Genomic DNA, 25988 nt, shown 5'->3' on the forward strand with positions numbered 1-25988 from the left:
TTTTTAATTTGCATTTTTTTCATTTTTTTACTGTTTTTATAATTATATGACAATAATGATGCAAAAAGAATGCGGACAAAACATTTTTGAAGTTGGGTTAATGGTTTTTAATAATTTGTCCTTAGGAATCTAAAAATAACCGCAAAATTTGTTTGTTGTGGAATCACTCATTTACCATAGTGATACCTTATAGTTTCCTAATATATATGTTTGTAGTTTAACTGCAGTTGTGATAAGCGTTCCATACACCGCTATGATTAAAAGACACATGTCTGACTTAATGGACTCAATGGTAAAAGACACATGCTTAATAATTACCTAATAAGTTTAAACCGTGTGGATAAGTTTGTAAAGAATTCCATTCCTCCATTTATACAATCGCCAACCCTGTTAACAAACAATGTATTTTATTTTTTTCAAATTGTGTGTGGTAAAAGAGAGTCAATTGTGTCTTTTTCCTAACATAAAATTGGGCTGTGCAAAGAACCAGTTTGGTGCTGCTGCTTTGAGAGGAAGTATTTCACCTTCTCAGCAGTTTCGACATCAGACATCATGGAACACTAGACCCACCTACTCCTATGCAAACCAGCAACACTATGTTGCAGTGAGGCAAGCCCAAACTTGGACACAACCATGTCCAGCTCAACAATATCGTTATCATCAGCATGAAAATACTCAGATGAATATTCAGCAAAATCTTCCAGTTCATCCAAGTCACATTAGTACTCAGCAAATTTACAATCCACATAGTATTGGGCATCAATATATGAACCAGCTACCTTATTCAGTAAATCCGGTTCCATCAGAAGTACATGATGATGTTGCCCGTTTTCATCAACAAAATAACCAACAATCGTATCACGCATCTTCAATTGGGCCAATTCCAAAAGATAACAACCCACATACTAACTTTGCTCAACCATCTGCTGGTACCCGACCTGCACAACAAGCTACACAGCATTTTCCAGCAGGTAAGATTGTAAAAACAAAAGAGGATGACAGTTTTTGTTTCCTAATAATTGCAAAGCTTTTAGTTAGTACACATACTTTCAGATGATTGGGGTCTAATCAACTTAAAGTTATAGATCCCAAGCATACATGTTGTGCTGTATATGACTGCCTTTTGGTGTTGTACAAAAATACATCAAACAAATTTAAATACCTGTTTGAAACGCAAGAAAATAAAAACTGATTTAGGAAATTATGGAATGGTAGCAAAAGCTTTATATTATAGCTGCTATCCCTAAAATTTTTAGTCTGAACAAATGTCAGCCTGCCATTCCATGACATAAGCTTTAATGCCATATTGGCTCCCTGGTTGTAAAAGCCCTGTTACAGCCTAAATTGTGTCTTGACAGGTATGGCTTCACAATTGGAGGGTGCCAGCAGTTCAATGTACCCAGCACAAGCAGTGCAGCAACAAGTATCAGGTATTGTGACTAATCTCCTAAATATAGCAAGGGGACACATCTTGTTTTGTCTGTTTTTTTGTCTGGTGCTGGTTCGTTCCATGCATTTGGTCATAAAAGAGTACTTCAAACTTATTTAAATTTACACACATGTTAGTTAGTTATCCAAAGTTTAAAAATGTCCATGCTTACTACTACAGTACATGGTTCAAGAGTTTTATACTTTGGTGATTGGTTCGTTTTAAAGTATTTTACTTACATTGGATTTACACCCATAAACCCGAAATATTTATTTAAAATATTTTTCTCCAAATGGGAAAAAATAAGGTCACATAAAAAAGCTGATTTCTTTTTCTTTTGAAATGGTGTCGTTTTAAAAAATTTGAAGACCATTGTACTATAGTGCATCATTAAGGAGTTTCATAGTTTGCTCGTTGGTGCATTGTAAAGTATTTTAAATTATTTTGTGACTTTAATTGTATCCATCTATTTTTCGCCCTGTTAGCCCCAAATCGTCCTTTCGAATATAAAAATATTGGTACCACATTATTACTGTCACTATTTGCACATTTGTAGGGACCTATTTGCTTTTGCATGCAAAAAAACATGTTAGCAGATCAAATCTCAAATGGTGTAAATAATAAATCTCCAATGTAATGGATAAATTGGCAAGGTAATATAAATTAGTAAGTAATTATCTGACTTCTACCTTAAAAGAAGAAAGATTGTTTTTATCTGCATTTTCCCCTTGTTTGGTCTAATGCCAATTTGTTCCTTTATTCAAACAAACAGGTGCAATGAATCAGTTTGAATCTCAGCAGTTTCGGCATCAGACATTATGGAATACTCAACCAACCTCCTATGCAAATCAACAACACTATGTTGCAGTAAGTCCTTTGCAATACACCCAAGCACTCGTGGAACCAATTAGCATATCCTGTGCCACCAGAAATGCCCCATGGTGTGTTTCCATTTTCTCAAAATATATATTTTCAGCTTTCCAACCAACAATTTTGCTACCCATCTTCAATTAATACAAATCAGAATTATGTCTCACAAACTAACCCTGCTCAACAACTCCAAACGTCTATTGCTGCTATGTCATTAAATTATCCCCAGCACGAAAGACAACAAGCTCCACAGCATTTTCCAGCAGGTAAGATTATACATAATAACATATGATTACATTTATTGTTGTGTTTCTTTACTGTCTAAAAGCATTTGGTGCACATGTTAAAAAATGTACAGAGATGTAAAAGGCAGTGATATTATTGGTCGATATAGGGTGTAGGTACATACTACATAGAAGGGATCAGTTTTCTTTTTGTCCTCACAAGTGGCTCATAGGTGACTTGCTGAAGAAGATAACACTGATGCTAATCGTCTGCCACTCTTTTTGAGTTTTTATCTTATAAACCAAACAAACCAATAAACCTGTGCATGATTTCACAGGACATTAATAAAACCAGCGTAATTTCCCCATTTTCATTCAGAACCAACTGTCAGAGACGAACAAAGTATTGATATGAGAGAAGCATCAGTCTCAGGTTCCGCCGTAGTTGGGGTTCGGGGGAATGTAAACATTAACAGTAAGTGCATATTGTTACACCATTTATACACTATCCAACACAATTTAATAGTAGGATTCATGATCTGAACCAGTTTTGTGGTGTGCTAACAGTTAAGTTGTATTGTACCAACTTTTCAAATTTATTCTTGGTTTATATTTCGTTAGTATATTTGAACTTTAAGGAAAGTTTGACTGCAATTTTTCACATATTACTTAAGCCTTGATCTGTAAATAGTTTTAAGATTAAAAACACTAGCCTCCATAGCATGAAAAAGCAACATATTTTTGGAAAAATCAACACAAAAGTTCATTATTTTAGATTACCATGCTCTTGAGAGGTCAGTTTTCAATCAAGAAGACAAAGGTAAAAGTGTGTGTTCTGATTGTGAAAAAGCACATATTTACTGATTGCTGAATGTTGTGCCAGAACTTGAAAAGTAAAAAGCACAGTTTACTTCCTAATTTGAACCCTCTTATCAGAAAAAAGCGGTCATTAAACCAGATTTAAAAAAGTGACACAATGGCTATGACTGATTTTACCTCACAGCCTAAAATGCATGTACTTGATTGTAGTTGCTGCCATCAAAAAACACCAGGAGGAGCATTTGAACAACTTACCAGAAAGTGTGGTGCTTTACGATGAAACATTGAAACCAAACCAACTGCCTGATGTACATCCGGTAATGCATGAGTATGAGGCATATCGGGGACTATGGTGTCCTGTGGGAACAGAGGAATTCATACCATCCACCAGAGAGAAACTTTCCTCCACTGCAAATCAACAACCTGTTTCCTTCAATACAATTTTAAACCTAACCTCCAAAAAAAGATTTATTGCATTAGTTGGCCCACCTGGTTCAGGGAAAACTACTCTTTCTAAACAATTGGCAAAGTTAACTCAACCAAATCAATCTGTTAAGTTTCATCTTAGATTCATGGACCTAAACTATAATCAAGCTTTAACATGCAAACAACTTTTTGTTGACTGTCTTTGTCCTGGATTGGATAATGAAACAAAAGAAAAAGCATTTCAATGGATGGTAGAAAACCAAGATAAGTGTGTTTTTGTGTTTGATGGCTATGACCAGGCATTGTGGACACTTGAAAATGTGACACCAGTAAATGCTTCTTATGATACATCTTTGCCAATTGATCAGCTAGTAGCAAATCTTTGTTGCAACAAGTTTTTGAAAGATTCTTTACTAATTTTTACATCACGTCCCCATAAAATTCTTAAACTCCCGTCACACCTTCGTCCAGATGTGACAGTTCATGTTGATGACCTTTCAACTGAAGACATGGAAAAGCTGTTCCGTGCTTTTGCAGGGAAAAAAGGAGATGAATTGTGGGAATTAATTTCCACCAAAACCCCGCAACTGTTTAGTCTTTGTCACAATCCTTTGTTACTGCAATTTATTGTTTTTGCTGTTTTGGATCAAGGTTTAAACAAAGTGAAAACAGTCACAGAGGTTTTTCAAATTGTTTTAGAGCAACTGAGATACTCTGACCATGCACGCAACATGAATATTACCAATTTATGGAAACCACTTGGTAAAATGGCATATGAAGGAATGCTGCAGAAAACAGTTGTATTTACCCAAGGAAGTCTTGGGAGTCTTAAAGCCACCATTGTCCAAGACATAATCATTGCCTTTGCTCGTAAAATTGGCATTCCGAATCAACGACTATTTGATGGTGACCAACTATTTTACTTTTTGCATCAAATGTTGCAGGAGATGTTTGCCACCAAGTACATATGTGAGTTCATGCCAGATGAAGAATTTCACAACATAATCCCTGAGGTGGCAAAGGGAGACCATTGGTCGATGGTTCGACGATTTTTATGCGGCCTTCTCCTGGGAAACAAAGGCAGAAAAAGTAAGTCATTTAATTGAATGGAATAGTTCATTATACTGAGATGAGCACTCCTCAGTTAACCAATAATCACTCCAAAGTCTTTGGTAATGAATTATCTCATTGATATGTGCTTATGATATCTTAACAGATTTACAATCACTATCGTGTGACCCTGCTCCACCAATAGTTCAGCTCTTAGCAAAACCTACAACCATGCAAGGTATGAACAACTAAACATGAGCAATAGCAGTAGCAGTGGAACAAATTTAAATTTGACTTTGTTATCAGACTTATGACATTAGAAGTATCAAAGCTAGCTGTTTAAAACGCCTCAAGTAGTCTAACTTTTAACTATTAGCTAATTGGGTTTAAATTTTACAGGACTGTAGTTTGAGTTAGTGTTGATTGTTGCTTTATCAGTTTTGATGTGGGGCCCCATTAAAGTTCTCAGAACATGCCATTTTGAGGTGTTTATTGATATATTTTACCATGCAGTTGCACCATTTACCCCATTAACCCCTAAATGGCTAAATTTAGGCTTTTTTGTCGCCCTGTTAAAACTTGTTGCCCCAAGACTTATCATAGTTATCCCATAACATGCATTATTTACAACTTTGCATGTTTCGTGCCTCAAGTGTAGGGAAAATACATATGTTTTGGAAAACGTTTCATGCACATTGACAGGTGTCACTCAACAAATGACTGGTGCCAACAGATTCTGTCCAGCAGATGCAATGTGTAAACAAGTAGCAGTTATTGTGACTAGTTTGTAAATCATTTCATTATGGGGCCCATTTCCTGAAAGGGATGTATCTTGATTTCACTCATTTTTTTTCTTTTTTCGGCCAAAGTTTGTTCATGCACTTTTGGCATGAAATCTTTGGTGGATTCGGATGAAACTTTCACAGATGCGGATGTGCCTACTTTATCTACTTACTTGATAAGTCAAGTATTTGCCCCGCTGGACCCCAAAGTGTAAAACACTTTTGTATGTTGCTTCACCACAAATCAAAGATTTCTGTGATGTGATAGTATAATAAAGCAACAGAACATATGGTACTTGTGTTTGTTTCTTGGTGGACATTTTTGCACATGTCAAAAGAGGGGTATTAACAGCTGTATGATGTCAGAAGTGTTATTAAATGTGGCTTATAACACCTCTAGTGCTCAGAATTTAGTTCATTGTAGTTTCATGTTTTATACTCTTGGGTGTAGAACTTTATCAATTGCCCCACTAACCCCTTAAAATGTGAGTTTTTTTAAACAGTGTCAAAATTAAATGAAATTTGGACAACTTGTAGAATTTGTCATTTATAAATGTCGATGGTTGATTTTTACCCTGTACCCTCAATATTTACCCCTCTAGCTCTCTAAAATGGGTGAATTTTTTAAACAATGTCTGAGTTAGATGAAATTTTGACAGTTTATAGAGTGTGCTATTCATAGTTGTCGATTGTTGTGTTTTACCCTGTCGCCCCAACATTTACCCCACTGGCCCCCTAAATGAGCTTAATTTTTAAACAATGTTTGAAATGAAAAAACTTTAGACAGTTTGTAGAGTGTGCCTTTTATAGGTGTATATTGGTGTGTTCAACCCTGTAGCCCTATCATTTACCCCCATAGCCCCCTACAATTGTGTGCAATTCACAATCAATAGAAGCTGATTTCTTAGACAGAGAAACCTTCAAAAATGTCTGAATGGACTAGAAAATTTCAAAAGTTTGGACTTCACTAAGCATATTTATTTATTCTCAGTATCATTGAAAAATATTTATGTGTAAGTTGTTTTTTGCCTTTGGTCATGTATTAATTGCTGTGTTTAAGTATTATATCTAAACACTTACCTGGCTATTATTCAAAAAACCAAAATTTGGACTGTCTTCATGACATTTGTCTTTCTTAGGCCCGACATTACTAACCCCTGAAATTAGCTAAACTGTTTTTGCAAATGTGATTTTATGTTGCTTTTGACTTTTCAGCTCCTCCAGTCATTTCTCAAATTGGTTTCATCAGTTCCATTTTTTTATTGTGGGCCTTGTCTTTCCATCCCCACTTTAATTTTGGAATAATAATTGAAATGTTTTTGATTCACATCCTGGATGCGAAGAAATCAGCGTTGGCAAACCATGCAACCACTCACCATCACAGCATTAACTTTTCTGCTGCTCAAGTGTTGGTGAAGGAAACTGATTTTCACAAGCGAAGTTTCCTAGAGTCTTGGAACATCCATTCACGCGCCAACACAATGAACGTTAAAACAGATGTTCTAATGCCGATAAATTATCGGTCGCTTTTACACCACTGAGCTTGTTTTATCGCTACAGTGGTGCGAGTTTGCAGCCGCGTGATCTTGTTATCGCTGTTTTACATGTGTGTGGTTTGCATTTTGTCGCTTTAAAAGAAATTTGTCCTGCAAGTTATGTCATTATCCTGATGAAGGCGTCTTGTATAGGACGTCGAAACGTCGATTGTTTACAATAAAACTGCTGGATGAGCAATACTTAGTCATACATTATGCCTGGCAGCAATAGCTTATTTGATGATACTTTTGGTTGTGTTCTTAAGCTTTTCAAACCATTCAGTAGGTGTACATGCTTTCATTTGATTGAGCTAATCATCTACAGAAAATAGGTGCCAAATGGGTTAAATTAATAAAGCATTGTACAGCAAAGCAAGCTTTTAACACTTACATGCGCATGCAGGCCCCACAAGAGGGGGGTGCAGTCAGTGCGCATGTTTTTCTTCTCTCCAGGGCCCTGTGTACATGACAAAATAAGTCAAACACCATTTACTTGTGCAATGTCAGTTGATACAACCAAAGTGGCTTGATTTTAGCTTGTATAGCACTGAAAGTGTGAAATAAATTGACGAAAATCGTACTTCCATAAACTGGCATGAAATTTTAACTAGTTTTTCATTATACTGACACCACACATGCGTTCTGCCATAACACACCGTTTACTTCTGACGGGCAGTCGGTGCCACTAAAGTCATTTTTCCATTACGGCGGAAAACAGTTATGGCAAATTATATATGCGACTTGCGCCACATTGTCACAGAACTTTAAATTAGTCCCTATCTTATTCAGTCCTTCCTATCACTCTACTTTGTGCACGCTGTTCGATACCAAGCGGTTTCCTCCTTTATTCTGACACCTTTAATTTATTATCCCTGCCGGTCAGACATCATTTATAGTCGCGTTCCAGGTTTTTGCCAAGAAATAACATGTTTTTGTTTTTTGCAGGCAAGGTTGAAATGTTTCACAAAGAGCTTATCGAGTACATGACAACTAACCTGTATGGACATCTTTTGATAGGTAAGAGTATGTGTTTGTTTTATTTGTTACCGCATCTATGTCCAAATAGCTCCTAGTATGTACATCTTTTTACAAACATAACATTTTGTTTATGAGGGTTTTTGCTAAAAAGGGCGGTAGTCGGGCCATCCTGCTAATAAACGCTTTTAAGACAAAACACATTTAAGAACAATTTTTCACATTGAAGAACAAATTTAAATTCAATTTAGAAACACACAACTTGAGTTGTGTACAAATTAGGCAAACGTTATTTTTGAACAAGATCTACGTCCTACTGAAAAGCGTGTTGACGAGATGCTACTACAGGTCAACGGTGAACGTTTGCGAAACAAAACAAATTGAAGCACGATTTGTTACATATACCTTTGCTGCAAAATAACTTCGTAATTTGCCAGTGTCGGTTATACTGGCTGGGTTTTGTGAGAAAAAAATTAACGCTTCAAAATATGGCCTTTGACAGCTATCTCGAGGTCAAAGCTATAGATTGAGGATTGGGAGATTTGTTTCTCGTTCTTTTTTTTTAATTTCATATTTAAATTGAAAATATATGACTATATAATGTAAATGGAATATGAACAGAACGTTTTGAAGTGTGGATTGATACTTTTCACAAATTTGTACTCAAAAATTAAAAAAAATCGCAGGCCACCTTTCTAGTATTTTATAAGGTTTTTACAAGAAAGGAGATGGACGGCCCAACGTGATAATGAGCGCATCGCAAACAGCAAAGCGTTGTTTTTGTAGCGATATTTAACAATGCAAAGTACCAACATATAAGATGGTGTAATTCGAAACTAAACAAACCTTTCTTATCTTAAATTTACTCTGAAAATAATAAATTATAATCATTAGCACCGATAGCGGAAGTTTTTAAAAACATTGTTACTGTAATTGTCTCATTACTTATGACATAAAAAATTCTGTATTGCGTCATAATCACCACATTGTGTTTGTGGAATATTTTACTCACTTAGTGAATGTTTGATCAGAAGCCATTAAAAGTTTTGGAGGAAGGGCGCATTGAATTTGCTCTCGTGTTTAGATGCAAAATTTGTAATTTTTACTGCTGAAAGGATTTAATGTTATACAAAGTTACTAAGGTGAAAAGTTCTGCAAATAAACAGGTAGGCAGACTTAATTAAAACTTACTAATACAGTAAAATAACGTATAAAGGTTGTTCTTATTAATTTTAAGTTGCAGAAAAAACGCAAATAGGCTACAGTCAGAAATTTTCGTTAATATTCCTGGTGTTGAAATTAAATTTTAAAATTTATGAATGGTCAATCCGAAATCCTCAATATAGTTCTAGCCGCCCTGCTTTATTGTATACCACCCGCAACAACTATTTGTTTTTCCTTTATGTTTTACTAGATTTGTTGACGGACTTGCAAGAATGCTCAGATAATGAAAAGGATTTTCTTGCAAGTAAACTTCCTTTGAGCTTTAGTTTCAACGGCACTCCCATCTCATCGAGTGCAGCGCACGCCTTGGCTGAAATCCTCCCGAGGTTGAATCGAACTGTTGGGTGGCTGGATCTTACCAAGTGCAACCTGAACTCATACACACTGAGGTTGATTTGTGGAGGAATCAGTAAAATGAAACACGGGGTTTGTTATGATTGTGATTTTGTTTCATGAGAATATTTTTTAACAATAATTACAAAACCTGTAATTAAAATAAATGACGACAGTATTACGTCACTCATCACGTGACAGTTAATTTATTCAGTTAATATTTGCGACAAATAATCATCAAATCTTGCGCAGATGAATAGTCTTGTTCTGAGTCAAAACGAATTCGGAAATCCCGAGGTCGAAATCGTTTCCGCTTCCGGTTGTTTGAGGAAAGTTAAGGGGTTGAAACTGGAGCTTTGCGGGATTTCTGATGATGGGAAACAGATTTTACGCAGAGAACTGAAAAGACTCGGACGTCACGTAAGATTGTTTGTTCGATTTATAGATAAACATTTTCCAATACAAAATGACATGTGAATAAAATAGTGACGTAAATATAATTACGTCATAGACTGGTGACGTCATACTCTCAGCAAGCCTGAACTTTGTGTGTGATTCTACTTGTGTTGTTTAGAAAGGTTTCAGCTGAAATTTTTTTTTTTGTTTCTTCCAGCGGTCAACTGTTGGGTTCGGTTGAGAAGATTCCGATGGAGAATACGAATTTTCCGACAGCGATGAAGAATTTTCTGATGAAAATTAAACTTCAAACTTTTTCTTCAACACAATTTCTACAAACTTCCACTCTTTTGCTTTCGTTTTATTTTTGATTTTATTCCTGTTTTTTTATTTATTTTATCTACCTGATGATCTTGGCTTATTAATGAAAAATACAGTAATGCTATTCAATAGAGAAACAATATGTCGGAGGAAATAACTCGTGTAAAGCAGAAGCTGTTGTGTGGTGCGATGTAGCAAAGAAGAGCGAAGCAAGTTTAACTTAAACGGTTTCCAGAACCTTAGCCAGTATATACGTCATGTATTCTTGTTGATGTTTTTTTTTAAAAAAACGTCCTTGAAACCAAGGTAATTTCGTAAAACGGTTCTTAATCCGATGCGAAATTTGTTTTTTTTTTAAAGAATCTGTTTTCATTGCATATTAAGCACTAATTTTATTTGGTTATTAGCATAGGATTTAGTTCGATTTTTTATCATTGTTAAGTTAGTTTAAAACAGTAGAACAGGCTTAAATTAAATGCTTCAGCGCGGTAAGTTAGCCTTTTTTTTGCTTTCCAATCCACCAAAGCCTCAATAAAGCAAGCTATTGTAAATCTTGCAAAGTAAAATAGTTTTGCAAAGCAAAGCTTACACAATTGTACAACGATCAGTTACGTCAGTGGTTCTCAAACACTTTTTTATTGCGACGCCTCTGGAAAAGTTTACTGGACTTGCGACGCACCATCAAATAAAGGTTAATGAGGAAACTTATTAGTAAAGTTGTGGTTATTGATACAACAACAAAAGCCACCTACATTGTAGGCTACCGATGGATGCGTTTTGTTGTCTATAGTTTTCCCTCTTCCCGAACAAAAACACTCGTGTAACTTTTCTATCCTTTTATTTCTATGATTATTAGTTAGGCCAGTTCATGGGGGGTGTTGTGCCTTTTACAACATCCTGTCAGGGTGTTGGTTAACTGTTTATTGTTGACTCGTTCGTTTCTATTGCAGATCGCCATCGTCAGTTTTGCTGCAATTATTGGTTTGAGATTTAAAATTTGAAGTATTCTGCACCTCTAGGAAAACAAGAAACTTGCATAAAGTCTTGTTTAAAATTAGGCTACATAGTTTTGTTGTGAATTGTTAAAACATGATGTATCCATATAGATCCATAGTTTCAATGCTTTTTTTGTTTTTTCACCCAGTAACTCAACTATTTTTAACATTTTTTAAATCTTGTTTTTGGTTTTAGATCAGTCTCTTTCCCTCGTTTTGGTCGTGGTTCTGCGCCAAACGAGGATTTCTCTACTGTATTAAAGAAAACCGAAGGTACCTTGTCGTGGTGCGATGGCTTTCAAACGAAACCCGGCCCGCAGAACGACATGAAAATTAAAAATTAATAATAAAGCAGTTCAAACCAGAACGTTTGTTGTTTCTTTTTGACTTTTATAGTTGGGTTTGAAGGTCAATGCAGTAAATGCAGACATTCAGCAGGTAATCACGAGTTAAACAAAATAGTTTAAATATAGTTAGCCTGCAATATTGCAGAATCCACAATAGCTCAGACATGTTGAATTTTATACTACGCCGAGATTGGATTTCAATCGAATAACAAAACAGTGCATTTGCATAGGGCGGTTTTAAACTAATTGTGTCAGACAAGATTGAGGGGACAGGAACTCTTATACAGACATAAAAATCTGTTGGGGTTCCGTGCCATGGAGCTTTCTTGAGTCACAGATCAAGAAAAAAGATACTGAGGGTTATTTTAATTTTTTCTTAAACTGGTCGAAATTGTCGAACTCCGATTCCGGTTTAAACCGGTTTGAAGGTTCCGTAGGAGGTAGAAACCGGCTGAAACCAGTTTTAAACTGGAATATTTCGGTAAAAACACACCCAAAACAGGATTTTTCTTCAATTTTTTGACCCCTAAAAAACGAAAAGGCTATAGCCCTAGGGTTTTTTCAAAACCGGTTTAAAATTTTCGAATTTGAAAACCGGTTAAAACTGGTGTGGAGGTTCGGTGGGAGGCAGAAACCGGCTGAAACCAGTTTGAAACTGGAATATTCTGGTGAAAACCCACCCAAAACCGGATTTCTCTTCAATTTTTGACCCCTGAAAATCGAAAAAAACGGAAAGGCTATAACCTTAGGGTTTTTTCAAAATCGGTTTAAAATTTTCGAATTTGAAAACCGGTTAAAACCGGTGTGGAGGTTCGGTGGGAGGCAGAAACCGGCTGAAACCAGTTTGAAACTAGAATATTTTGGTGAAAACCCACCCAAAACCGGATTTCTCTTCAATTTTTGACCCTTGAAAATCGAAAAAACGGAAAGGCTATCGCCTTAGGGTTTTTTCAAAAATCGGTTCAAAATTTTCGAATTTGAAAACCGGTGAAAACCGGTGTGGAGGTTCGGTAGGAGGCAGAAACCGGCTGAAACCAGTTTGAAACCAGAATATTCTGGTGAAAACCCACCCAAAACCGGATTTTTCTTCAATTTTTTATCTCCAAAAATCGAAAAAACGGAAAGGTTATAGCCTTAGGTTTTTTTTTCAAAAATTGGGTTAAAATTTTCGAATTTAAAAACCGGTTTGAACCGGTTTGGAGGTTTGGTAGGAGGCAGAAACCGACTGAAACCAGTTTGAAACTGGAATATTCCGGTAAAAATCCACCCAAAACCGGATTTTTTTTCAATTTTTTGTCCCCTAAATTTCGAAAAAACGGAAAGGCTATAGCCTTCGGGATTTTTCAAAAGTCGGGTCAAAATTTTCGAACTTAAAAACCGGTTTGAACCAGTTTGGAGGTTCGGTAGGAGGCAGAAACCGGCTGAAACCAGTTTGAAACTGGAATATTCCGGTAAAAACCCACCCAAAACCGGATTTTTCTTCAATTTTTTATCCCCCAAAAATCGAAAAAACGGAAAGGCTATAGCCTTAGGTTTTTTTCAAAAATCGGTTCAAAATTTTCGAACTTAAAAACCGGTTTAAACCAGTTTGGAGGTTCGGTAGGAGGCAGAAACCGGCTGAAACCAGTTTGAAACTGGAATATTCCGGTAAAAACCCACCCAAAACAGGATTTTTCTTCAATTTTTTATCCCCCAAAAATCGAAAAAACGGAAAGGCTATAGCCTTAGAGTTTTTTCAAAAGTCGGGTTAAAATTTTCGAATTAGAAAACCGGTTTAAACCAGTTTGAAACTGGAATATTCCGGTAAAAACCCACCCAAAACAGGATTTTTCTTAAATTTTTTGACCCCTAAAAAACGAAAAGGCTATAACCTTAGGGTTTTTTCAAAATCGGTTTAAAATTTTCGAATTTGAAAACCGGTTAAAACCGGTGTGGAGGTTCGGTGGGAGGCAGAAACCGGCTGAAACCAGTTTGAAACTAGAATATTTTGGTGAAAACCCACCCAAAACCGGATTTATCTTCAATTTTTTGACACCAAAAATCGAAAAAACGGAAAAGCTATAGCCTTGGTTTTTTTTCAAAAATCGGGTTAAAATTTTCGAATTTGAAAACCGGTTTGAACCAGTTTGGAGGTTCGGTGGGAGGCAGAAACCGGCTGAAACCAGTTTGAAACTGGAATATTCCGGTAAAAATCCACCCAAAACCGGATTTTTTTTCAATTTTTTGTCCCCTAAATTTCGAAAAAACGGAAAGGCTATCGCCTTAGGTTTTTTTCAAAAATCGGTTCAAAATTTTCGAATTTGAAAACCGGTGAAAACCGGTGTGGAGGTTCGGTAGGAGGCAGAAACCGGCTGAAACCAGTTTGAAACCAGAATATTCTGGTGAAAACCCACCCAAAACCGGATTTTTCTTCAATTTTTTATCTCCAAAAATCGAAAAAACGGAAAGGTTATAGCCTTAGGTTTTTTTTTCAAAAATTGGGTTAAAATTTTCGAATTTAAAAACCGGTTTGAACCGGTTTGGAGGTTTGGTAGGAGGCAGAAACCGGCTGAAACCAGTTAGAAACTGAAATATTCCGGTAAAAACCCACCCAAAACCGGAATTTTCTTCAATTTATTGACACCAAAAATCGAAAAAACGGAAAAGCTATAGCCTTGGGTTTTTTTCAAAAATCGGGTTAAAATTTTCGAATTTGAAAACCGGTTTGAACCAGTTTGGAGGTTCGGTGGGAGGCAGAAACCGGCTGAAACCAGTTTGAAACTGGAATATTCCGGTAAAAATCCACCCAAAACCGGATTTTTTTTCAATTTTTTGTCCCCTAAATTTCGAAAAAACGGAAAGGCTATAGCCTTCGGGATTTTTCAAAAATCGGGTCAAAATTTTTGGATTTAAAAACCGGTTTGAACCAGTTTGGAGGTTCGGTAGGAGGCAGAAACCGGCTGAAATCAGTTTGAAACTGGAATATTCCGGTAAAAACCCACCCAAAACAGGATTTTTCTTCAATTTTTTCCCCCTAAAAATCGAAAAAACGGAAAGGCTATAGCCTTAGGTTTTTTTTCAAAAATTGGGTTAAAATTTTCGAATTTAAAAACCGGTTTGAACCGGTTTGGAGGTTTGGTAGGAGGCAGAAACCGGCTGAAACCAGTTAGAAACTGAAATATTCCGGTAAAAACCCACCCAAAACCGGATTTCTCTTCAATTTTTGATCCCTGAAAATCGAAAATAACGGAAAGGCTATAGCCTTAGGGTTTTTTCAAAATCGGTTTAAAATTATCGAATTTGAAAACCGGTTTAAAGGTTCCGTAGGAGGCAGAAACCGGCTGAAACCAGATTTGAACTGGAATATTCCGGTAAAAACCCACCCAAAACCGGAATTTTCTTCAATTTTTTGACACCAAAAATCGAAAAAACGGAAAAGCTATAGCCTTGGGTTTTTTTCAAAAATCGGGTTAAAATTTTCGAATTTGAAAACCGGTTTGAACCGGTTTGGAGGTTCGGTGGGAGGCAGAAACCGGCTGAAACCAGTTTGAAACTGGAATATTCCGGTAAAAATCCACCCAAAACCGGATTTTTTTTCAATTTTTTGTCCCCTAAATTTCGAAAAAACGGAAAGGCTATAGCCTTCGGGATTTTTCAAAAATCGGGTCAAAATTTTCGAATTTGAAAACCGGTAAAAAACCGGTGTGGAGGTTCGGTGGGAGGCAGAAACCGGCTGAAACCAGTTTGAAACTAGAATATTCTGGTGAAAACCCACCCAAAACCGGATTTATCTTCAATTTTTGACCCCTGAAAATCGAAAAAACGAGCCTTAGGTTTTTTTTCAAAAATTGGGTTAAAATTTTCGAATTTAAAAACCGGTTTGGAGGTTTGGTAGGAGGCAGAAACCGGCTGAAACCAGTTAGAAACTGAAATATTCCGGTAAAAACCCACCAAAAACCGGATTTTTCTTCAATTTTTGACCCCTGAAAATCGAAAAAAACGGAAAGGCTATAGCCTTCGGGTTTTTTCAAAATCGGTTTAAAATTATCGAATTTGAAAACCGGTTTAAAGGTTCCGTAGGAGGCAGAAACCGGCTGAAACCAGATTTGAACTGGAATATTCCGGTAAAAACCCACCCAAAACAGGATTTTTCTTCAATTTTTTGACTCCTAAAAATCGAAAAAACGAAAAGGCTATAACCTTAGGGTTTTTTCAAAATCGGTTTTAAATTTTTGATTTCCAAAACCGGTAAAAAACCGGTGTGGAGGTTCGGTGGGAGGCAGAAACCGGCTGAAACCAGTTTGAAACTAGAATATTCTGGTGAAAACCCACCCAAAATCGGATTTCTCTTCAATTTTTGACCCCTGAAAATCGAAAAAACGGAAAGGCTATAGCCTTAGGTTTTTTTTCAAAAATTGGGTTAAAATTTTCGAATTTAAAAACCGGTTTGAACCGGTTTGGAGGTTTGGTAGGAGGCAGAAACCGGCTGAAACCAGTTAGAAACTGAAATATTCCGGTAAAAACCCACCCAAAACCGGAATTTTCTTCAATTTATTGACACCAAAAATCGAAAAAACGGAAAAGCTATAGCCTTGGGGTTTTTTCAAAAATCGGGTTAAAATTTTCGAATTTGAAAACCGGTTTGAACCAGTTTGGAGGTTCGGTGGGAGGCAGAAACCGGCTGAAACCAGTTTGAAACTGGAATATTCCGGTAAAAATCCACCCAAAACCGGATTTTTTTTCAATTTTTTGTCCCCTAAATTTCGAAAAAACGGAAAGGCTATAGCCTTCGGGATTTTTCAAAAATCGGGTCAAAATTTTTGGACATAAAAACCGGTTTGAACCAGTTTGGAGGTTCGGTAGGAGGCAGAAACCGGCTGAAATCAGTTTGAAACTGGAATATTCCGGTAAAAACCCACCCAAAACCGGATTTTTCTTCAATTTTTTCCCCCTAAAAATCGAAAAAACGGAAAGGCTATAAGCTTTAGGTTTTTTTCAAAAATCGGGTCAAAATTTTCGAACTTAAAAACCGGTTTGAACCAGTTTGGAGGTTCGGTAGGAGGCAGAAACCGGCCGAATCCAGTTTGAAACTAGAATATTTTGGTGAAAACCCACCCAAAACCGGATTTCTCTTCAATTTTTGACCCCTGAAAATCGAAAAAACGGAAAGGCTATAGCCTTCGGGTTTTTTCAAAATCGGTTTAAAATTATCGAATTTGAAAACCGGTTTAAAGGTTCCGTAGGAGGCAGAAACCGGCTGAAACCAGATTTGAACTGGAATATTCCGGTAAAAACCCACCCAAAACCGGAATTTTCTTCAATTTTTTGACACCAAAAATCGAAAAAACGGAAAAGCTATAGCCTTGGGTTTTTTTCAAAAATCGGGTTAAAATTTTCGAATTTGAAAACCGGTTTGAACCAGTTTGGTGGTTCGGTGGGAGGCAGAAACCGGCTGAAACCAGTTTGAAACTGGAATATTCCGGTAAAAATCCACCCAAAACCGGATTTTTTTTCAATTTTTTGTCCCCTAAATTTCGGAAAAACGGAAAGGCTATAGCCTTCGGGATTTTTCAAAAATCGGGTCAAAATTTTCGAATTTGAAAACCGGTAAAAAACCGGTGTGGAGGTTCGGTGGGAGGCAGAAACCGGCTGAAACCAGTTTGAAACTAGAATATTCTGGTGAAAACCCACCCAAAACCGGATTTATCTTCAATTTTTGACCCCTGAAAATCGAAAAAACGAGCCTTAGGTTTTTTTTCAAAAATTGGGTTAAAATTTTCGAATTTAAAAACCGGTTTGGAGGTTTGGTAGGAGGCAGAAACCGGCTGAAACCAGTTAGAAACTGAAATATTCCGGTAAAAACCCACCCAAAACCGGATTTTTCTTCAATTTTTCCCCCCTAAAAATCGAAAAAACGGAAAGGCTATAAGCTTTAGGTTTTTTTCAAAAATCGGGTCAAAATTTTCGAACTTAAAAACCGGTTTGAACCAGTTTGGAGGTTCGGTAGGAGGCAGAAACCGGCTGAAACCAGTTTGAAACTGGAATATTCCGGTAAAAACCCACCCAAAACCGGATTTTTCTTCAATTTTTTGTCCCCTAAAAATCGAAAAAACGGAAAGGCTATAAGCCTTAGGTTTTTTTCAAAAATCGGTTCAAAATTTTCGAATTTAAAAACCGGTTTAAACCAGTTTGGAGGTTCGGTAGGAGGCAGAAACCGGCTGAAACCAGTTTGAAACTGGAATATTCCGGTAAAAACCCACCAAAAACAGGATTTTTCTTCAATTTTTTATCCCCCAAAAATCGAAAAAACGGAAAGGCTATAGCCTTAGAGTTTTTTCAAAAGTCGGGTCAAAATTTTCGAATTAGAAAACCGGTTTAAACCAGTTTGAAACTGGAATATTCCGGTAAAAACCCACCCAAAACAGGATTTTTCTTCAATTTTTTGACCCCTAAAAATCGAAAAAACGAAAAGGCTATAACCTTAGGGTTTTTTCAAAATCGGTTTAAAATTTTCGAATTTAAAAACCGGTAAAAAACCGGTGTGGAGGTTCGGTGGGAGGCAGAAACCGGCTGAAACCAGTTTGAAACTAGAATATTCTGGTGAAAACCCACCCTAAATCGGATTTCTCTTCAATTTTTGACCCCTGAAAATCGAAAAAACGGAAAGGCTATAGCCTTAGGTTTTTTTTCAAAAATTGGGTTAAAATTTTCGAATTTAAAAACCGGTTTAAACCGGTTTGGAGGTTTGGTAGGAGGCAGAAACCGGCTGAAACCAGTTAGAAACTGAAATATTCCGGTAAAAACCCACCCAAAACCGGAATTTTCTTCAATTTTTTGACACCAAAAATCGAAAAAACGGAAAGGCTATAGCCTTGGGTTTTTTTCAAAAATCGGGTTAAAATTTTCGAATTTGAAAACCGGTTTGAACCAGTTTGGAGGTTCGGTGGGAGGCAGAAACCGGCTGAAACCAGTTTGAAACTGGAATATTCCGGTAAAAACCCACCCAAAACCGGATTTTTCTTCAATTTTTTCCCCCTAAAAATCGAAAAAACGGAAAGGCTATAAGCTTTAGGTTTTTTTCAAAAATCGGGTCAAAATTTTCGAACTTAAAAACCGGTTTGAACCAGTTTGGAGGTTCGGTAGGAGGCAGAAACCGGCTGAATCCAGTTTGAAACTAGAATATTTTGGTGAAAACCCACCCAAAACCGGATTTCTCTTCAATTTTTGACCCCTGAAAATCGAAAAAACGGAAAGGCTATAGCCTTAGGTTTTTTTTCAAAAATTGGGTTAAAATTTTCGAATTTAAAAACCGGTTTGAACCGGTTTGGAGGTTCGGTAGGAGGCAGAAACCGGCTGAAACCAGTTAGAAACTGAAATATTCCGGTAAAAACCCACCCAAAACCGGATTTCTCTTCAATTTTTAATCCCTGAAAATCGAAAATAACGGAAAGGCTATAGCCTTAGGGTTTTTTCAAAATCGGTTTAAAATTATCGAATTTGAAAACCGGTTTAAAGGTTCCGTAGGAGGCAGAAACCGGCTGAAACCAGATTTGAACTGGAATATTCCGGTAAAAACCCACCCAAAACCGGAATTTTCTTCAATTTTTTGACACCAAAAATCGAAAAAACGGAAAAGCTATAGCCTTGGGTTTTTTTCAAAAATCGGGTTAAAATTTTCGAATTTGAAAACCGGTTTGAACCAGTTTGGTGGTTCGGTGGGAGGCAGAAACCGGCTGAAACCAGTTTGAAACTGGAATATTCCGGTAAAAATCCACCCAAAACCGGATTTTTTTTCAATTTTTTGTCCCCTAAATTTCGAAAAAACGGAAAGGCTATAGCCTTCGGGATTTTTCAAAAATCGGGTCAAAATTTTCGAATTTGAAAACCGGTAAAAAACCGGTGTGGAGGTTCGGTGGGAGGCAGAAACCGGCTGAAACCAGTTTGAAACTAGAATATTCTGGTGAAAACCCACCCAAAACCGGATTTATCTTCAATTTTTGACCCCTGAAAATCGAAAAAACGAGCCTTAGGTTTTTTTTCAAAAATTGGGTTAAAATTTTCGAATTTAAAAACCGGTTTGGAGGTTTGGTAGGAGGCAGAAACCGGCTGAAACCAGTTAGAAACTGAAATATTCCGGTAAAAACCCACCCAAAACCGGATTTTTCTTCAATTTTTTCCCCCTAAAAATCGAAAAAACGGAAAGGCTATAAGCTTTAGGTTTTTTTCAAAAATCGGGTCAAAATTTTCGAACTTAAAAACCGGTTTGAACCAGTTTGGAGGTTCGGTAGGAGGCAGAAACCGGCTGAAACCAGTTTGAAACTGGAATATTCCGGTAAAAACCCACCCAAAACCGGATTTTTCTTCAATTTTTTGTCCCCTAAAAATCGAAAAAACGGAAAGGCTATAAGCCTTAGGTTTTTTTCAAAAATCGGTTCAAAATTTTCGAACTTAAAAACCGGTTTAAACCGGTTTGGAGGTTTGGTAGGAGGCAGAAACCGGCTGAAACCAGTTAGAAACTGGAATATTCCGGTAAAAACCCACCCAAAACCGGAATTTTCTTCAATTTTTTCCCCCTAAAAATCGAAAAAACGGAAAGGCTATAAGCCTTAGGTTTTTTTCAAAAATCTCTTCAAAATTTTCGAACTTTAAAAACGGTTTAAACCAGTTTGAAGGTTCGGTAGGGGGCAGAAACCGGCTGAAACCAGTTTCAATCTGGAATATTCCGGTGAAAACTCACCCAAAACCGGATTTTTCTTCAATTTTTTTATCTCCGAAAATCGAAAAAACGGAAAGGCTGTAGCCTTAGGATTTTTTCAAAAATCGGTTTAAAATTTTCGAATTTGAAAACCGGTTTGAACCGGTTTGGAGGTTCGGTAGGAGGCAGAAACCGGCTGAAACCAGTTTAAAACTGAAATATTCCGGTAAAAACCCACCCAAAACAGGATTTTTCTTCAATTTTTTATCCCCCAAAAATCGAAAAAACGGAAAGGCTATAGCCTTAGAGTTTTTTCAAAAGTCGGGTCAAAATTTTCGAATTTGAAAACCGGTTTAAACCAGTTTGAAACTGGAATATTCCGGTAAAAACCCACCCAAAACAGGATTTTTCTTCAATTTTTTGACCCCTAAAAATCGAAAAAACGAAAAGGCTATAACCTTAGGGTTTTTTCAAAATCGGTTTAAAATTTTCGATTTTGAAAACCGGTTAAAACCGGTGTGGAGGTTCGGTGGGAGGCAGAAACCGGCTGAAACCAGTTTGAAACTAGAATATTCTGGTGAAAACCCACCCAAAACCGGATTTCTCTTTAATTTTTGACCCCTGAAAATCGAAAAAACGGAAAGGCTATAGCCTTAGGTTTTTTTTCAAAAATTGGGTCAAAATTTTCGAATTTAAAAACCGGTTTGAACCGGTTTGGAGGTTTGGTACGAGGCAGAAACCGGCTGAAACCAGTTAGAAACTGAAATATTCCGGTAAAAACCCACCCAAAACCGGAATTTTCTTCAATTTTTTGACACCAAAAATCGAAAAAACGGAAAGGCTATAGCCTTGTTTTTTTTTCAAAAATCGGGTTAAAATTTTCGAATTTGAAAACCGGTTTGAACCAGTTTGGAGGTTCGGTGGGAGGCAGAAACCGGCTGAAACCAGTTTGAAACTGGAATATTCCGGTAAAAATCCACCCAAAACCGGATTTTTTTTCAATTTTTTGTCCCCTAAATTTCGAAAAAACGGAAAGGCTATAGCCTTCGGGATTTTTCAAAAATCGGGTCAAAATTTTCGAACTTAAAAACCGGTTTGAACCAGTTTGGAGGTTCGGTAGGAGGCAGAAACCGGCTGAAATCAGTTTGAAACTGGAATATTCCGGTAAAAACCCACCCAAAACCGGATTTTTCTTCAATTTTTCCCCCCTAAAAATCGAAAAAACGGAAAGGCTATAAGCTTTAGGTTTTTTTCAAAAATCGGTTCAAAATTTTCGAACTTTAAAAACGGTTTAAACCAGTTTGGAGGTTCGGTAGGAGGCAGAAACCGGCTGAAATCAGTTTGAAACTGGAATATTCCGGTAAAAACCCACCCAAAACCGGAATTTTCTTCAATTTTTTGACACCAAAAATCGAAAAAACGGAAAGGCTATAGCCTTGTTTTTTTTTCAAAAATCGGGTTAAAATTTTCGAATTTGAAAACCGGTTTGAACCAGTTTGGAGGTTCGGTGGGGGGCAGAAACCGGCTGAAACCAGTTTCAATCTGAATATTCTGGTGAAAACTCACCCAAAACCGGATTTTTCTTCAATTTTTTATCTCCGAAAATCGAGAAAACGGAAAGGCTGTAGCCTTAGGTTTTTTTCAAAAATCGGGCCAAAATTTTCGAATTTGAAAACCGGTTTGAACCGGTTTGGAGGTTCGGTAGGAGGCAGAAACCGGCTGAAACCAGTTTGAAACTAGAATGTTCTGGTGAAAACCCACCCCAAACCGGATTTTTCTTCAATTTTTTTGTCACCAAAAATCGAAAAAAAGGAAAGGCTGTAGCCTTGGGTTTTTTCCAAAATCGGGTCAAAATTTTCGAATTTGAAAACCGGTTCAAACCGGTTTGGAGGTTCCGTAAGAGGCAGAAACCGGCTGAAACCAGTTTGAAACTGGAACATTCTGGTGAAAACTCACACAAAACCGAACTTTCTTCAATATTTTAACCCCCAAAAAACGGAAAGATAATAGCCTTTTAAAATTTCGTCTACATGTGCTTTCAACTTTTTTCACTTGATTGAAATTTTCACTGACTTTGTTTAGAAACTTAACTTGCAATAATTTTATAAATTCAACAACCAAACGTAATTCTTTTTATTCGAAATTGAACTTGCAGCGATTACCAGACAAAAACACTCATATTCATCGATAACAACTGTGAAGAAAATTTCGATTGTTGTAATGTTATTACGTCACAACCACGACTTCCATCCCTGCCAGCATCGCCCGAGCACGTTGGGATCGGTGGCGAGGTCCAAGAGCGAGTCGACTTGCTCGTCGACGGAAAGATTGTCGGCGTCGAGTTGCGCTCGGACGTTGCCGTGGCTACTGTCGCCCATAGCAACGGAGCAGTAGTCTTTTCGGAAGCGCTTTACATCAGCGTTGTGCTCGACCTCATCGCTGCCGAAAAAAGGAAAGTTTTTAGTTGGTTTCTCTGAGACCGTGCCCAACCTTTTCGTGGTGACGTTTCCCGTTTGAAGGTTTTTTTTAAGGATGTGAATCCCACGCACAAACAACCTTGATTTGAAAGCCCAAATATTTTGCATCCAACGGCCCCTAATATTGCTCACTAGACTACTTGGAGGTCCCTGAACTCTGGGCTGATGCTTAAGCCGCTGGTCCAAGGCCTCTTATAAACAAGCACAAATGTGAGAGATTTTCAGTAAAGAGTGATGATTTAAATTACACAAGATACAACCCAGAATCTATGCCCTGCAGTTGAGTTTTGCCGCGAAGTTCGCTACATGGTTAAATAGAATCCGTATGATTCAAAAACATTTCGCATTTCTAAAAATGTTGCTAAGTAAAATAAGTGATTAGTATTTTAAAATACTTTTTTTGAATCGATTTGACCTACCACGTGATAAAGGCCGGATTTCCGCCGCTCAACTTCCGCTCTACGATCTTCATCTTCCGCCGCGCGTACCACGTACGGTCTGACGTCACATCCGTTATGTCATCACCGCTCTCCTGAAGCTCCGTCGCGCGACTTTTCTTCGCAAAATTCTGCAACAAGAAGATAGATGTAACCAAAGCTTGACTTCATATTAGGTACGATAATCAAACCGAAAATAATAATGATGTCAACCACTGTACAAAACATCAGTTGTTACGTCAATCGTCACGCTATGAAATACGAATATACATATTAGTGCAATGGTTTTCAATCTTTTTGCCCTTGCGGACCCTTTTCGATGCTGTCTAGTGTAAGCTAATTGCGAACCCCTTAGAGTTTTAGGTATTTTTCGTACTTTTTTTTATCAACAAGCAACCAAATCAGGGTTCATAAAATACCAACCACGTAAAATACCAACCCATTGCATTGTGATGTGACATTGTTTGCTGCTGACAATTTACGTTTGTTGCATCACAATGAGGTTAAAATGTCAGAATGCATATTGGTTTGTCGCCTATGAAAAACGCTAATAAACAAGTTTTATGCAATTTGAAAACGCTCAACCGCTTTTTTTTTAGATCGCGATTTATCAATCTTGTTTTGCACGAAAATAAGTTGTCGCGGACACCCTGAAAACGCTTTGCAAACTCCTAGGGTCCGCGAAACCGCGGTTGAGAACCACTGTATTAGTGACTTTGTGAAAATATAAATTATGACATATTACTAGTAACCTTTTAAAAAATAAGGTATGACATCATGTTAGTGACGTTAATTATTCAAATTGCAGACCCATATTTGTTTCTTGGAAATGCATTCATGAAACGTTAATAACAAGAGTTGTCACTCACCGTCCAATCGACCGATGGATCTTTTACAAAAACATCGAGCAAAGGAGAAAGTTCATCTGAGCGTGACCGCAACGCCGACAAGCAGTGAACCATGACCTGACGCATCTCGCCACGCTTGACTGCGTGCGGAAGCAACAGGCCGATAAGTTGTTTGGTCATCCGGAACGGTACGAGCTCGGGTACTGGAAGAACCTTAAACATAAAAACCGGAAATTTACCAATTGTCGTAACATATAGAACAACGAAATAGTGAAAACTTTAAGGCAGATCCTAGTTACGAACACTCGCTTGTGCATAACTCATAAATAAACTAGAAAAGTGGCTTTCTGATATACTTCCATATATTCTATACGATATTTACCAATTTACTATACACAATTTTATCTACATATATGATTGTTTTTGCAAGCAAAAACTAATGGGTCCCCACACGCGTGTTTATGCGGATTTACGGTAAACAAACGTTGCGGTTATTTTTAGATGCTTAAGGACAAATTTTTCACAAAGCATTAACTTAACTTTAAAAGTTTTTGTCCATATTCTATTTGCATCATTATTGTCATATAATTACAAAAAATCGGTGAAAAAAGAACGGGGAAAATACTTTCAATTTAATCTCTTGCTTTGACCTTAAAATTGTCGTTCAAGTTCAGTTTTTAAACACAAATTTTCCTAGAAAGCCTTAACTGTTATATTAGACACTATATAAAAAAAGTCGTTTGCTACAAAGGTATACATAACAACTTGTTTTTCACTTAACTTTGTTTCGCAAAAACGACCGTTTGATGACCTTTTGACACTGTTTTTAACAACATGTAGTCCTTAGTGTTCAACAATACCGTTTAGGCTAATTTATATGACTTAAGTACTGATTCTTGAATTGATTTGTCAAAAATAAAGAAGATACGGTATGACGAAAAATCCCTACAAGGTGACCTTTAGTGACCCGTGGTTACGCGACGGCCAAGCTGACAACGAGAATTTAAGGACCATTTATCGCGGCGTTAGAAAAAGTTAAGTTTATTTTTTCATATTTATGTTGATCAACGACGTTTTGCCTGACCTAAACGAAACCGAAGTACGTTTATTGAGATTAAATTACGTCTTCGCCAAAACTGAAAATGCGCGTGATAACTCAATAAAACGACACAGCATTGCTGCACAATGAAACAGCTGATTTCTAATCACCCAAATGACTGTCTCGTAAATAGTCTGTCCGGACGTCAAGCTGAGCACTCCCGCTCTGCCGCCTTAATCGTAAACCCGTGAATTCCTCCCTTGGGACTTATATCTGACTGATAGAGTACACATATTATGGATTGTAAAGGTAACTGGCAAAATTTTACATACTAAACGAATATCCTGCTTAAACAATTGTTACCATTTTTAACTATTTCTGCGCCATAGGGCATGTATTTGTGGCCTAAAACTAAAACCGATTATTTCGGAGTTTAAAGGGTGAATAATGGGTGAATCCGAAAAAAAGATACAAAATTCTTTAAAAAACCTTACATTGCACCAAACAACAATGCATGAAACTCCAAGATGCTGTACTTTAGTCAGTACAGCCGTTTTAAAAAAAAATACGTTTTGGGGGCCTGTGGGTGAAACGCTGGGTCAATTGGGGTCAAACTTCAGGAGGATCAAATTTGGATTATTAACTAACATCTCTGCAAATTTGAATAAATTTAAAGCACTCTTTCTTGATCAAACGCGTCTCACAAACCAGCCTTAGCCAAGTTTCTTAAACAACGTAATTTCGCACACTTAACAAAATTTTGCTTGATTTGTGTTTTTCCCAAAAG

At 37.0% G+C, this 25988-nt stretch overlaps 2 protein-coding genes across 2 annotated transcripts in view; one reads left to right on the forward strand and one right to left on the reverse strand.

The window, feature by feature from the left end:
- Window positions 1-253: 253 nt before the first annotated feature.
- Window positions 254-10535, forward strand: LOC145211490 (uncharacterized). The gene is made up of 13 exons (XM_080080044.1): window positions 254-292; window positions 485-971; window positions 1359-1430; window positions 2202-2296; window positions 2406-2565; window positions 2903-2998; window positions 3299-3343; window positions 3553-4861; window positions 7098-7122; window positions 8086-8152; window positions 9525-9760; window positions 9920-10087; window positions 10281-10535. The coding sequence occupies exons 1-13, from the start codon at window positions 254-256 to the stop codon at window positions 10302-10304; spliced, it is 2823 nt and encodes a 940-aa protein (XP_079936170.1). The 3' UTR covers window positions 10305-10535.
- An 11983-nt stretch (window positions 10536-22518) lies between these two features.
- LOC145230561 (DNA-dependent protein kinase catalytic subunit-like) overlaps window positions 22519-25988 on the reverse strand; it is a 53250-nt gene continuing 49780 nt past the window's right edge. Inside the window, exons 81-83 of the mRNA XM_080096007.1 lie at window positions 24184-24375; window positions 23297-23445; window positions 22519-22839 (exon numbers count right to left, since the gene is read on the reverse strand). Coding sequence (XP_079952133.1) covers window positions 22632-22839; window positions 23297-23445; window positions 24184-24375 — 549 coding nt within the window. The 3' untranslated portion in view covers window positions 22519-22631. The remainder of the gene's footprint in view (window positions 22840-23296; window positions 23446-24183; window positions 24376-25988) is intronic.

The sequence above is a fragment of the Phallusia mammillata genome, chromosome 1, assembly GCF_965637545.1.
Source record: "Phallusia mammillata chromosome 1, kaPhaMamm4.hap1.1, whole genome shotgun sequence".
Classification (NCBI taxonomy): domain Eukaryota; kingdom Metazoa; phylum Chordata; class Ascidiacea; order Phlebobranchia; family Ascidiidae; genus Phallusia; species Phallusia mammillata.

Excerpts from the sequence above, each read along its gene's own strand:
- LOC145211490 (XM_080080044.1), top strand. The coding sequence starts at position 254 with ATGATTAAAAGACACATGTCTGACTTAATGGACTCAATG. Across the intron at positions 1,431-2,201 it reads AGTGCAGCAACAAGTATCAG|GTGCAATGAATCAGTTTGAA; the intron begins GTATTGTGACTA and ends TCAAACAAACAG. Across the intron at positions 7,123-8,085 it reads CTAATGCCGATAAATTATCG|GTTGAAATGTTTCACAAAGA; the intron begins GTCGCTTTTACA and ends TTTGCAGGCAAG.